Source organism: Etheostoma cragini, chromosome 14 (assembly GCF_013103735.1).
Source record: "Etheostoma cragini isolate CJK2018 chromosome 14, CSU_Ecrag_1.0, whole genome shotgun sequence".
In the NCBI taxonomy this organism is placed as follows: Eukaryota; Metazoa; Chordata; class Actinopteri; order Perciformes; family Percidae; genus Etheostoma; species Etheostoma cragini.
In genome coordinates, this window is record NC_048420.1 from 17,203,107 (window position 1) to 17,217,519 (window position 14,413).

The window sequence follows — 14,413 nt, forward strand, 5'->3', positions numbered from 1 at the left end:
AGCATTGAGGTTCTTCAAACCAAATTCGTATACAGCTAATGTAAGGATGCCTATATGTATGTTTATGTACCCTGACATACACTCTCTACCTATATTCTAGATGTAGAATTTAACTATTCTATAATACTTAAATGTTTAATGTTCCTGACTGCGGAGAAAAACTCCTATAAAAAAAAAAAAAAAATGAAATTGAGCATGAGAGAGAAGATGGGAAGATGGATCGCTGATGATACACTTTCTGTACTTACAGGTCAGGTGTTAGGGAAATGTGTATTTTGATGTGCATGCAAGCATAAACCAACACAGCTAGGACTACTATGTGCAAACATGAACTCACATTGTTGCCCCCTCACCATACATCTATTCATACATTCACTCTCAGCGGACGAGTGTGTGCAAGTGCTGGAAAGCCCTGTTTGAAGTACCACAACACAAAAACTACACACCAAGACCATGTAATACCCCTCTCCCACGCACTCAAACACAAAGGGCACAGTCACACACACACATAAAGACTAATCATACCCTCATACGCTCTCCCCATCCATCTGCCTTAGGTGTGTTAGGCTCTTGCAGCAGCAGTGGCCATGCAACAGATCTATCCATCCTCTGCGTAACATCACAGCATGTGCGCTGCCTGCCTGTCTGCCTTTTTTGGCTGATCTCCCCCACCAGCGCACCATGCAGCCCTTTCAATGAGCCCTCTAGCTTCCCAACGCTGGCTCACTCTCTACCTTACTCTATGACACACACATACAGGCGTCCAGACAAACACACACGCATACACTCACACATTCCTACCACACACACACAAACACGCACATGTACTTTTGCAAGGGTATATGATAGTTGCAGACAAAGGCATGCCAATAACTATACACACATATGCTTTGGATCTGGCACATTTCAGAGAGAAATGGTAAGAAAAAGTTGTAAAGGGGCTCTAGGGCTGTCGAGGATGCATTCATCTCTTCATCTTTCTCTCTTGCTCCTCCTTATTCTTACGTTTCTACTTCCCTTTTTGTCTCAGATTTTCTCTCACAATCTCATACACTGTCTGTATATATATATCCATCTTTACACTTTTACATTTACTGTAGAAATTCCGCAGAGATTTGAGGTTTGCATCACAGGCGGAGTTGGCGATTGAGAATGGCAGAGGGAGAAAGAAAAGGAATAGATTGCGGGAACCAAAAAAACGCTCATTTGCCATCCATGCCCACAAGGGCCTCTTAAAAGGCAACGGCAGCATTTGAAATAAAGCAGGGCAAACCAAATGGAGACATTTTATTTTTCCTGCCAGAGCCCGGAGGCAGAGGAAATGACCTCAGCCCTTTAAAGGACCTCCGTTTCCTCCTCCGTTGCTGGGAGATAAGACTGCATCGGGATTCACCGGCCTCACTGGCGCTCTGCAGCGACGGACTACCGCACTGACTGGTGGGAGATAGATGAGATGAGAAGATAGTCTCTTGTGGCTGTGTGTTCGGCAGTTTGTTGTTGTTCATTTCTTTGCCCTGTAACTTGCCATCCATTTTGTATGAGGATAATAAAAAACTCACAAGGGCATTACATAAACCCGCATCTCAAAAGAATTATTGTCGCCTTTACTCTATAATGTGGTTGACTTGATGTAAAACAGGCTAACTTCCTATTTTTTTCCCCACAAATTAAACTCATGTGTAAAATATCCAACCATTTGATTGTAAAGATTAAAGCAACATAAATGTGTGATTGAATACCCATCTGAAAATTAGTACTAATGAATCTGCTGCAGAAAGTTCTCGCATACTGTTCCAAAAATGTGGACACGCTGAACTCTTTTAAATATTGAATCCATGTTGTCTGTCCAGGCTTCAGACGCAGCCTCTGTATGGTGCAATTTAAAAGCCTGTCAGAAGGTTGACCGATACAATCTGAAGCATCCAATGCCCTTACCACAGGATCGGCCTAATGGGGAAATATAGGCAATGTTACATTCTATAAAAACAGATTTATTGCTGCATCAGTGCCTGTGTGGAGTATTGCATGACTCCAAGCATAAGGGCTATTGATGAATGAGGTGACACTCTCCAAAAAGGTCTGTTTTTCATTGTCATGTGCATGTGTATCTATGTATTTGGGTTGGGCTGGGAAAGAAAGGGGGAGAGGGAGGGGGGGCAGAAAAGGAAGAGAGTGCTTTTTGCATCCGTTATTGGTTTCTCATTAGAGGGCTGAGATATAAACATTTGTCTATGTTGTACACGGTGCCGGCGCAATTAAGGATTCTCTTTGCCGCCCCCTCTGCCCTTTGAAAGTGAATTATGTGCAGATGAGAATCTCGACTGAAATGTGGCCAACGACGGACCTTTTCCAAATGCCTCAGTTCCCTAAAAGCCATTCCAGAAAGAGACGAGGTCGGCTAGAGGAGTGAGGGAGAGAACGTGTTTGCCGTTTCCTACTTGCATTGCGTATTAATGACTCTAATTAGCAATAGCTGAGGGATAATCACATTGATTTGGACAGATTCAGCATGCAGAACCTCACCGAATAACAACTGCAGCCTTTGTTAGCCGTGTTCCCCCCATCACTTCCCCTGCCCCCGCTAAATCTCCATTCAAGTTACAAGTTGACTCCTTACCAAGTAGGCATCTGATTGGCCAAGTTTGTCGTAAATAGAAGTAGCCAGGCCATCAGCGCTGCATTCCTTGAGCTATGACCTTTTGTGCCCCATCCACTTCCTGTGCTGTTTTTGCATGCAGTTTGGTCGTGTATGTGTGTGTGTGTGTGTGTGTATGTGTGTGTGTCTATGTGTTTTAATGATTGTGTGTGTGCGCCGGAGGTCTTGATGAGGGGAGACCCAGAGGCCACAGAGTTTCATCAAAATGGACCAAGGTTTCCCAACAGCATTTTTGCACACAGATTTATTGCTAATTTGAGGGATTTTTTTATTTCTTGAGAGTTATTGTTGACTGTCCGTCTTCTGGATCCAAAGACCAGAAAGATCTGTAATAAACTTCAACAAAGTAAAAACAGACTCTTGGGAATATCTGTTGCAAATGTTTATCACCACAGTGGCTTTCTTCTCTAGTCATTGGTTAAATCCATTTTAAACACATCCCAGAGCTCCCTTCCTTGTCTTGTTGACTAATGCCTCAGAGGGCACCAGTGGAAGGTGAGAGGGCGTAGCTCCAGTCATCTCTTATCGTGGACCTAACCCGTGGAACAACAGTGGGAGACCCAGCGTTCCACTGACTTGCCAAGGCCCTATCCCCTTCCGTATCCCCTGACTAATGATCATATCCTCGATTAGTTAAGGAATGCATAAATCATAACTGCAATGAAGAGGAAGGCTAGCTAGGGGCGGCCAGGCCGTTCCTCAAGAATGAGCTAACAGAGGCAGGAGAAAAAGAAATGCGCAGTTCACAGGAATGGGACACTTCTTTTTTAGGATTTTAATGTTTGTCTCTGCCTGGAGATTTTTTTCTATCTTCCAAAGGCGCTCTGTTTTCATCGATCTGGCTTTGTTCAAATATTTAGCCTGTCCCCTTGTTTCGCTTGTGGCCCCTTCAGGCTGAGTACCTGACGTGATTACATTGCTTATTGCAATCTTCCGCTCAAATGGGGATAACATGTTGGTGCACAAGATGGCGGCAAGAATGAATACTGAAGTTAGTTATCTCCAGGTATAGTTGGAAAGATAGGAATGGTAGTATTTTTGGATCTTGTAGGTGAAGTGGAAGATAAGTGTGAAAGGATTACACCTGCTCTTTCTGTTAAAATGTGCTTATATTGCTTGTGGCATTGTCACATTGAGTACCCTAATGAGCAGCTATTCAAGGTTGTTTGACATTCTAACGTGTGTGTGTGTGTGTGTGTGTGTGTGTGTGTGTGTGTGTGTGTGTGTGTGTGTGTGTGTGTGTGTGTGTGTGTGTGTGTGTGTGTGTTCTTTGAACCATGTGGGGGTTCTGTACAGCCACTCTGTGTTTTGGCCACAGGTCTCATTTTAACAACCTCTTAACAAGCAGTTAACAACCTTCTTGTCTCAAACCGTTCATGAGTACTCTTCACATGTTGTACCAAACACATCAGGTTTTACTGTTAAGCTAGCAAGCTAATTGAGCTCCCAGGGATAGGAGCAGCTATGCCATATACAGATCTGAATGAAGATATCTGCAAAGTGTAGGAGACAAAATGAGACGAAAAAAATGCAATAAATTTCATTGATGAGTATATATATATATATATATATTGATGTACTGTATGTATATATGTATATATATATATATATATATATATATATATGTGTGTACTGTATGTATATAAATATATGTACTTTATGTATGTATATAAAATTATTGTTACTATTGTTTTTAATATCTCTTCAGCTCTGTAAAGATAATCTTGTATCCCCAGAGAACTCAGAGGTAATGCTTTTAGCTAGGTCTTCTAAAACCACACTTCATTAGTCTTGATAACATGTTTTAGCAGTACAACACACACACACACACACACACACACGCTGAATTTATAACTGGAAATGTAGTAGAAGCCATATGGTGGTGTGCTATAGCTAATGAGTGTGAATACATGTGAATTAATTAAGGAACAAAGGAAAGCGGGTAAAAAAGGAAGAAAAATGATGAGTCAAATGAACAAGAAAGGAATGCTGAGATGGAGAGGAGATAATTATTGTGAATCCATACTGGTTGTTAAAATACTTAATATATTAATATTCATATTACATATTTGTGAAAATGTTCATCTAACATAGAGTTCACATGTAACCCCTGCTTTATTGTTAACAGAATAGCGACACGCTGACACTGTCTACTGTGTGTTTTAGCAGACAATGTAAAGAATAAAGAGGAGAACAAGTGTTGCTAGCATCAGGGTTGCCAGAATGTTAAACAGTTTCCTCCCCTACGTGCATCCAATCTTTTTGCAACTATATGCGTCAATTCCCGAAATCTGTAAGATTTGCACAGATGTTGGATGAGGGATTTGTTATTTCGACCTCGTGTTCAGTTTGTCTTTGGCACAATGAGCTGCCAGTGGCTCCCTTTGGCCCTAAGCCCTGGCTCTTTGCCCTCTGCATATCCTGAATGCAGCTCTCTGAAGAGGACACTTCTACACTTGTGGGAGAAAATGACAAGAAATATGGTATAGCTAATAGGCTGGCTGCTTCAGCCCGAGACAATTGCCTTAGCTATCAATCCATGTTGCAGGGTTGATAAGTTAATTGCCTTTACCACTATCTCCTCGCCTGCGTCTAACATAGAAGAGCCCTCTTTGAGAGTTATTTTGCAACAAATTGTTATTGTCTTCAAGCACCAGGCAGCCAGGATGGTGACACTAGACAAGTAAATGAGGGATCTTTATTTTGAGTCGTTCCAAGAGCTGCAGTCTGTGGGTGCATGACAACATTTCATGTGTTTGTGCTTGCATGTTTTTTGCATGCAAGCACAAACAATTTGACTTCCCTGATGTGTCTTTAGGTCCATGTGTGTAGAAACACTATGTGGAGCTGTTGCATCTGTGTTAGCAGATGGAAACAGGGTTTTCTATTTTATAGGATGTCAGATGTACAGTCTATGAGGCTGTAATATCATTGGGCAATTGTCGCCATTTGACTTGTCTCTTCTCTGTGGTGTTAATGCTGTGACAGCAGTGATGTGGTCAGAAGGCTCTTGTCCTAAGATTTGAATATGCAACATTATATGTTTCTCTGTGAGATCCTTTGACTGAAAGATAAATTTAGGATCATCTCCTGTTTACTTATGTAACCTCCCATGCACAAACACAAACAGGAAAGTTGGAGGTCACACACAAGCATTTGTACACACCCATTCAACAAACTCACATTCACACACCACCACATGGTTTAGTAGAGGGTATAGCCACAAAAATGTATCATCAGACAGCCGCTGGTGGTGCAGGGTAAATGGAGGAATGCAATGCCAGTGAGGATGCTCAACTCTGGGTTTGGAGTATGACCAAGGCGGTCTTGACTTGGCCGCAGTTAGTCATGGATGCCATATTTCTATTTAAAACCCTCCCTCAGTGTTTTCACAGCTCACCGCAGCCTTCCACAACCAACACCCACCCACCCACCCTCCCTGCAGGGCAGAAGGGCTGGTCAAACCCCCAAGTTTACCAAAGACATCTATAAATGTACAAGCAATAAAATATTTCAACAGATCCTTTTTATACATATATGTAGGTTATTTTCTGAAATTGTTTTTGTGTTTTCGTAAACTCTTTTTATCTGAAGTACATCACCAATTATTTTATATAATTGTTATGATTATGATTTATATGATTAATCACATAATCAGACTTATAAAGTTCTGAAAATAGAGTACATTACTCATCACAATTTCCCCATAGGTGACTCCTTCAGATTGGTTGTTTGTGTACTCAATTTACAGTGAAATAAAAAAGAAGAAAACAGCCATAAACTGTTATTAGTGCTTAAACAATTAATTCACTGAAAAAATCATCAACCACTTTCATTAATTAAGTGATTTTGTTTGTCATTTATCGTGGGAGAACAAATCAGTTTGTTGGTTCAAGTTCCATTTTAAAGTGAATATCTTACCTTTCCTAACTAAGAGGGGTTGTGTTATGTTAAACTGACTCACCCAGCCGCTGATTAAATTCACCTTCTGCATTCTGGAGCCAGGCCTGCTGGTATTGGTCTATCCCGCCATCCGTTTTCACTGCATATCTTTGGTTTTTGGACTGTTGGTTGACCAAAAAAGAATATTTAAATCATCTTGTGCTCTTGAAACTTTTTTTTTTTTTTTTTACTGTTTTCTGACACTTTATAGACTAAATGATGAAAAAATTGATCAACAAATCAGCTGCGGCTGTAAACCTCACATTTGAGAAGCAGGAACCAGTGTATATTTGGCTTTTTTCCTTGATAAATGACACACAGTCACTCAAAATATTCATCTATGAATTTACTAATGATCGACAAATGAATAAATTGACACATTATTTCAGCACTACGTACTACTGGACAAGCACTATTCACACGCAGATATACAAATACCACAAAGGAAGTCACATGCATTTGTTTGTACACGTGCAGTTGGAAACCAGAGCGAGGTCAGAACAAGGCACATGTTGTAGTATGGATGTGTACTACGGCTGTACTATGAATCATAAGAATCATATTACAGGCATTGTTAATGCTTATTTGACCATGGTGTGGCACATCTATCTCCTCCATTAACCCTAATTACTTTTACACATGCAAAGTGCAAATTATTAACATACGTGTAACCACAATGATGCATCACCCATGTGCAACAGCAGCTTCTAAATTCCTCTTGATGACTCACAAGGACGTAAACAATTACATTGTTTTCCCGTACACCATTGTAATGCTCCATGACTTGTCGTTGATTCATTATTCATACTTAGGACATTATTATTCCATTGTATGCTGTGCAAAATGGGATCATTAGCACTGAATATTAGAACGTGAAAAATGGAAATATTGGGGAAAATGGTGGTGGATATAGTGGGTAGGAAACCCCAAACAATCCCGACTATTAGCAGATAAAAAATGGTAATTTCCCCAGAAGTAATTAGGATTAGCATAATTTGACGGCGCATGAATGATGCATGGACGATTGATACGTCAATACACGTACTGTAATGAGTCCCTCATCTCCACTCTCCACTGAAGACATTTGTGTGGAGCGGAGCCCAAGGTGGCATCTACTGTAGTTCTACACCTCCACAGGGGGACCATCTTAGGGAACGCCCTGCCTGATACAAACATTTATACAAGCACAGGCACTGGAGCTACAGTAGAGTAAAAGTAGTGGTAGCAAAGCACCATCCTGTAGTAACTGATTGAAGATGGTCCTTTTATCTTGACAGGCTCCCTGTTAGAGTCAGACCAGGAAATATGATATGGCAGCTCATGTTCTCTTTATTCATCTCAGAGAGACAGTCTGTGTGTGTGTGTGTGTGTGTGTGTGTGTGTGTGTGTGTGTGTGTGCGCGTGTGTGTGTGCGTGCGTGCGTACATTAGTGTGCAGCTGCACAGCATTATCGGCTGAGCTGCTTTTAAGCGACAGCTATTGATTGGATGTGTGTGTTGTTGCAGAGGCTTCAAAGCAACACCTTGCCCTCTGCATCCCACTTGAGATTGTAACACTAGAGTACCCGCATTGAATACAGTACGAGAACAGCATGTGCTCGTGTTCAAAGAAACATTTGTTTGTGTATGTGTGTGGGGGTTAGTGTGTTGTTTTAATGTGTGAGATGTGACATCTTAAATTGAGTGTAACATTTCCTGACCCTACTACTACTTCACAACCTAATAGATGTTTTCTTCTGCTCAGTGACTAACCAATAGATGCACCTGCAAAGAAACACACCCATAGTCACAGTCCCTTATCATTCTGCACAGATTTTATAAAGTATACTAACCTAGTCTTAAAGGGACAGTTCACTCCCACTTCTGATGGTTTTTGGCCATGCTGAAAGTTTTTACTACTTTTATTTGGCCAGGTTAAAATATGTATGTGTCTACATGTATACAATAAGACAAAGATAAGTGTCTTTCCTACAAACAGTGTCTAAATTTCCCTTGATAATCATCATGATACACCACTTAACCAACTGTACTTATACTGTCTTAGATCCTAAAGTCAAAACTGAAAATTATAATTCCTTTTTGTTTGTAATCTTTGTAGCCTGGACTTGTATAACAAAGGCACAGAGCTACTAAAGCCTAGCCTAGCTGGTAACATTAATACCCCTGTCTGCTTTTCCCTGCGTGTTGCATTCAATGTGAGAGTGAGACCTAAACTGGTCTGGATGAGGGATACTTTCCAACCTAAGAGGGGTTGTGTTATGTTATGTGTTGTATTAACTGACTCACCCATCTGCTGATTCATTTTGCCTTCCGCATTCTGGAGCTAGGCTGGCATTGGTCTTTCCTGCCATCCACTTTCACTGCTCTGTGTCCTCTCTTTTGTCTCTGTCCTTGCCGGGCCTGGCAACCTTGTTGTTGTAGTTCAGGTTGTGGCGTATTTACCAAAGTTGTGTTGTGGGAAACAAGAATAGGCTTTCAGAGTCTTTGTCTTCAAAAGTGTTTGTCTGTGTAGACAGAGTGTGGTTTGCAACTGTCAGCGTGCCGCTTTTGTGAGTGTCTCCTGCCGGAAGAAATCCCCAACTGAATCTCATCTCCCACACACCTGCTATGCCTGCGTTGAATCAGATCCGCCAACACGCCCCCTCATGTGACATGTCAGTCTGGCCCTGTCCATCAGGCTAACCTCACATACTATCAGCTGGAACAGACTAAAATGTAACATTATATACAGTTCCATACACACTTGGTATTTGTTATAACATGTAGACTTATTTGGTCCAAATTTTAAATACAGAAAAGAATAAATTAAAGCGTTATTCATCATTTTGCTGTGACAGTCATAAGGTTAGCAAGCTAGGCTTAGTGTCCAAGTGTCCAATATTCAAATGTGATGCAAACTTAACAGTACAACGGATTTTGCCAAATATTGAATATTAAATGTCTTAAGTTGCTAATGATACATAACAAACAAAAACCGTGAAAAAAAAATCAACCTAATCCCACATCTAAATGTGTCTTAATAATCTAAATATTTCTAAAAAGTAACGTATCAACCTGTACCTTGTTTTAATACTCAAACTGATTGTCACACGTATTGAAGCAGAGCAGCTCACATATGTCTGCCTGATAAAAGCACAAGTAGACTGTCTTTACGTCTCTCAATTATTTTATTTTCCAGCAATACAAGTAACAGTTTTCCCATGTGGCTTTAGATGAAACCTTCCACATTACAGAATCATTACTGTATGCATGTATCTGCTATAATAGCTGCACAAAGGAAGAGCAAACTTGATATATTACTGGAGGGAGCTAGCTGAGTGTCAATTCAGCTGACCCCCAATAACCCCCCCCCCCCCCCCCCCCCCCCCCCCCCCCCCCCCCCCCCCCAGTCTGCCTTTCTATTGTAACCCATCCTTTTTTCTCATTCTCTTTCTCACTGCCTTCCCTCACCTCTTTCTCTATTCAGCGCTGTCTGAATATAGGTCAGCATTCTCTAAAATCCTCATCCTGCTGAATGTTTGATAAGTGCACTCTAGGTGGTAGTGGAGTGAATATTAAATTTGTAATTGGGTGTCCCATGTATCCAGCATTGGAATATTCTGATTATTAAAGAGAATCAGCCATCACTCAGAAGGCCTCAGTAACAATCTTTGTGGTTCTCTTAAATTGCTTTAATATGTTTTTTGATCTAATGAGCAATATCTGTTTTCACTGTGTCTAAAGGGTTAGTTCACCCAAATTACATTTGGAGGGATCCATATCTGAGTTGTTTGCCTCCATTGCAGTGCAAATGAAATGAATGGAGTTTAGTTTGTGGTGCCCACAGCATTGAAAAGTTGCATTTATAATGTTCAGCAGCAACATGTCTGCCCAAAAACAATAGGCCTGTTACTCTGGATATTCCATCTTACTTTGAGCAGAGAAACACTGACATGTGACAAATAAAAAGAGAAAACTGTGAATATAGAAAATAGATTCTATATGAGGTGTCTTTGAAAAGCGTATAGCAATGGTGTTGATTACATGCTATCACTTTCACAGTCACCAGATCTCAACTAAAAATCTGTGGTAGAATCTGGAGCAATGTGTTACTGGGAAAGTGAAACGTCAGCAATGCCGACCTCCATTCGGACCTAACTGTACTCTGCAGCTGAGAGGATAGTGGCTAGACAAAACTTTCCTCTGCTGACTGACAGAAACTTACTGGACAAAAAAAATTGAATTCCAGAAGGCTCGATTAGTTTCTGGAAATAATGCAGCATTGTTTTTACCTATCAATTTATTTTATTCCGCAAATGCCTATGGTGAAACAATGCTCATAGCAAAACAGGTGACCTTGCTCAAATGTTACAGACAGCAGGGAAGTTGGAGATTACACTCCACGAAGAGCGCCAGGGAAATGAGTGTCAAAAATACTTTCCATATGGATTGCCCTTTACACAGCACTCTACATCACCCTCATCAAATACCCAGAAAGAGGAAATGTATTTTGGAAGAACAAGTGTTCATCCATCTGGTAGAGTTCCAGGGATTGTGCAGTCAGTGTCAGGCCACATTGAAGCGATTATAGTAGTTTGTGGTGGCCCAAAATCTTACAAAGACACTTAAGTAGTAGTTAAGTAGTTAGTTAGGTAGTTTGTGGCCCATCTGTACAAGTCCCATGTAGGGATGGGCGATATGGAAAAAATCAAATATCACAATATTTTTGACCAAATAACTCAATATCAATAAAGCAACAATATTGTAGTGTTGACTATTGGTGCTTTCACAAAATATTTACACAATGAGATTCTTGATAAATAATCATCAGTAATGTGGATACACAGACTAAATGGGTAAAGGAAAATAATATAACAGTCTGGTAAGTTAAGAAAATGACATACTTTTACTGTCATGCACCCTTTAAAACCAGGAAGAAAACACTATTGCCATATTAAGAGATTACGATATCCAAAATGTGTCAATACATTATCTGGTCTGATCTTACAATGTCGATATAATATCTATATACTGCCCAGCTCTAGCCCCATGAAAACTGTTCACAGCATGGTCTGTGGATTATCCACAGTAACAGGAGTCTGTCTCTGAAAAGCATTGCATTGCTTTCAGTTTCACTACAGCCAAAATTCATTTCACATCTATTATATTTGGGAGGAGGCAGAAAACTGTCTGCATGCCTAGATACCACTGAAGGCAAGAAGGACAGTACCATTTTTTTATTTTGTTGACCCTGCATATTAAAATACATTTTAACAAGCTGCTCTTATGCGAATGAAGTTTTGCTTTCTTCAAGTACTGATTAAATTATAGGCTTAGTAATGTAACAAACGGCTTTGCTGTACTGTCTACTTGTGGTCTCTTTTAAGAAATGATACATATTTAAAGAAAGGGTACAGTTTGTCTGACTGTCGCCTGTATTTGAATCCTTTTGCTCTGGCTCATATTTCCACAATTAAAGACCCACCCCTCCCAGACCCACTCTAACAGCTGGCCATTAATCAGTCCTCACACTCGATTTCTCTTCCGCCACAGGTTATGATTTTCACATTACTCCACACTCCTTCACAGCCATCCAACAGGAAAATGACCCCAACCCCCACCACCTCACCACCACCACACAGACACACACCTCAAACGTCTGAGAAAGTGAGATGTTTGCAGAGAAAAACACATGGTGTTATGTTTGTGTGAATGCGTGTGCTCATACACGTGTTAGTTTATAATTGTTTGCAACACGATGGGGTAACCACAGCAGCGAGTCTCTTCCCACCTCACACCCATTATCCTTTTCTAATTACACTTTCCATCTGAAACTGTGGATCAAAGGGCACCATTGACTGCTTTTAATCCGCCACCAAAATTGTAATTAACACTGACGTGACCTCCGTCTCCGATACATCCCGGAGAACGTCGGGATCACAATAACTCATAAATCACAGACGCAGATTTTATTCTGGTGATGAATTTCCAGATGGGGGCTGGTGGCTGTTAATGTCGGTAAGAATATGAGGAATAGACATTGAGAGGGAGAGAGTGTTTAAGAGACAGAGAGGAACAAAGACTTATGTTTGAGAAATATATAAGTGAGTGTTTATGTGTGTGTTAAAGAGATGGAGTTGAAGAAAGACGGAGAGAAATGGCAGCAACTCTGCTTTGCTGTCAACTTTTGAGAGATTTGTTACCGTGGAGAGGATTATGAAGGCTGTGAAATGGGGTTGTGTTAATATGCTGGGTGTTGAGGAACGCAATGTGGGCCAGCCAACTTCACAGTCTCTTAAAAAATCTGAAGGCTGAACAAGTGATAATATGTACACGTTTGTATTATTTCTTTAAATATGGACTTTCAATTACAGACTTTTCATTTTTATATGAATTGTCATTAGACTACAAATAGGAATGTCTCTTCAACAGAATTACAACATTCCTGTGCCTGTGTTCTTGAGTTGCACACTACTCAGTTTTGTTGTGTTTTTTGTTGGGTGTCTGTGTGTGTTTTTGCATAATGTGTGTCAGTGGATGTGTGGAGGTGGAGGTGGGCAGGATGCCGGGGTTTGTTATTACTAAATCGCTCATCCATGCTACTAATTAAGATGCATAGCATCCCCCTATGAACGTCAGTGTCGCTAATTATCAAACAATGTAGTGCTCACCAGATATGAGAACTGGCACCCTCTGTAGTCATGTTACCAACCTATTACTGCTACAATTACCAAGTGCCTGTCATTCTCCTTGTTAGTCATCTGCCTTCATTTTTTCTTTACTAATGCCTGTCTTTTTTCCTCTTTCTCTTTCTCCCTTCTCTCTCTCTCTCTCTCTCTCTCCAGGCTATGGCTTTGTGGATTTTGACAGCCCAGCTGCAGCACAGAAGGCCGTGTCGTCTCTCAAAGCCACTGGGGTGCAGGCCCAAATGGCCAAGGTAAGGGGTGTTTAAAAACAAGTTAGCATCGCCACTTCCTCTTGCATTACCATTAGCACTTCGTTCTGTGTTCAGCTCCTTCTGTGGATTTAATGCTGTTCACTTAAAACACTTAATTAACATCGATGGATCCAAAAGCTCCCCAAAACTGGTTTTGTCCATGAACACAGTTTCATGGAAAGTCATTTTCCGCAGAGGTTTGCTGTTTAATGACAAACTTGTTCACTGTGATCTAAGAAGACTCTTTATTGTGAGCTTGTAACTGTGTTTGAATGCCTATATGACAAGTTCAGAGGCAACTGTGGTCTGTTTTTTGTAACTGACACTTTGTGACGTGGCAAACCTGCAGTCACATACAATCTAGTATCAAGTGTTGCTTGTACATGTGGTACTTTGTTTCAAGTGGCTACATGGACTTAGTTAAGTGTGAAACTGTGGTGTGCATGGCATTACACAGCAAAACCAACTTGGTTGCCAGCATGTTAGCTGGCCCTGCTGTAACTGAAGTTTGACCAGCCGCTTGTCCTATGTTGTGCAGTATCATTAGCCTACTAAAGTGGAAGCAGATGAGACAAGCTGTTTAGTTGTACAAAGAGGGCCCCAGTGAGTTGCACAATGGAGCCAGGTTGAAAGACATAGACACACATGGAGAAGAATGGCTTAGAGTGATAAGACATTTAACCTTAGAATCTTGTATATTAAGATTGCAACTGAATGTTGGCTGTCTGTCAGTTTTAGCAGATTGTAAACTGGCTATCTAGCTTATTCCCCGATAGACCTGTGGTGCCAGAACAAGAACATCAGTGATATTGTTGTATAATGTACACTCACCGGCCACTTTATTAGGTACCCCATGCTAGTAACGGATTGGACCCCCTTTTGCCTTCAGAACTGCCTCAA

At 40.9% G+C, this 14,413-nt stretch overlaps 1 protein-coding gene across 1 annotated transcript in view; it reads left to right on the plus strand.

Moving 5' to 3' along the window:
- The window catches only part of LOC117957183 (RNA-binding motif, single-stranded-interacting protein 3-like), a 140,281-nt gene that overhangs the window by 14,676 nt on the left and 111,192 nt on the right, over positions 1-14,413 (plus strand). The window contains exon 3 of the mRNA XM_034892779.1: positions 13,422-13,513. Within this exon, the coding sequence (XP_034748670.1) occupies positions 13,422-13,513 (92 nt within the window). The remainder of the gene's footprint in view (positions 1-13,421; positions 13,514-14,413) is intronic.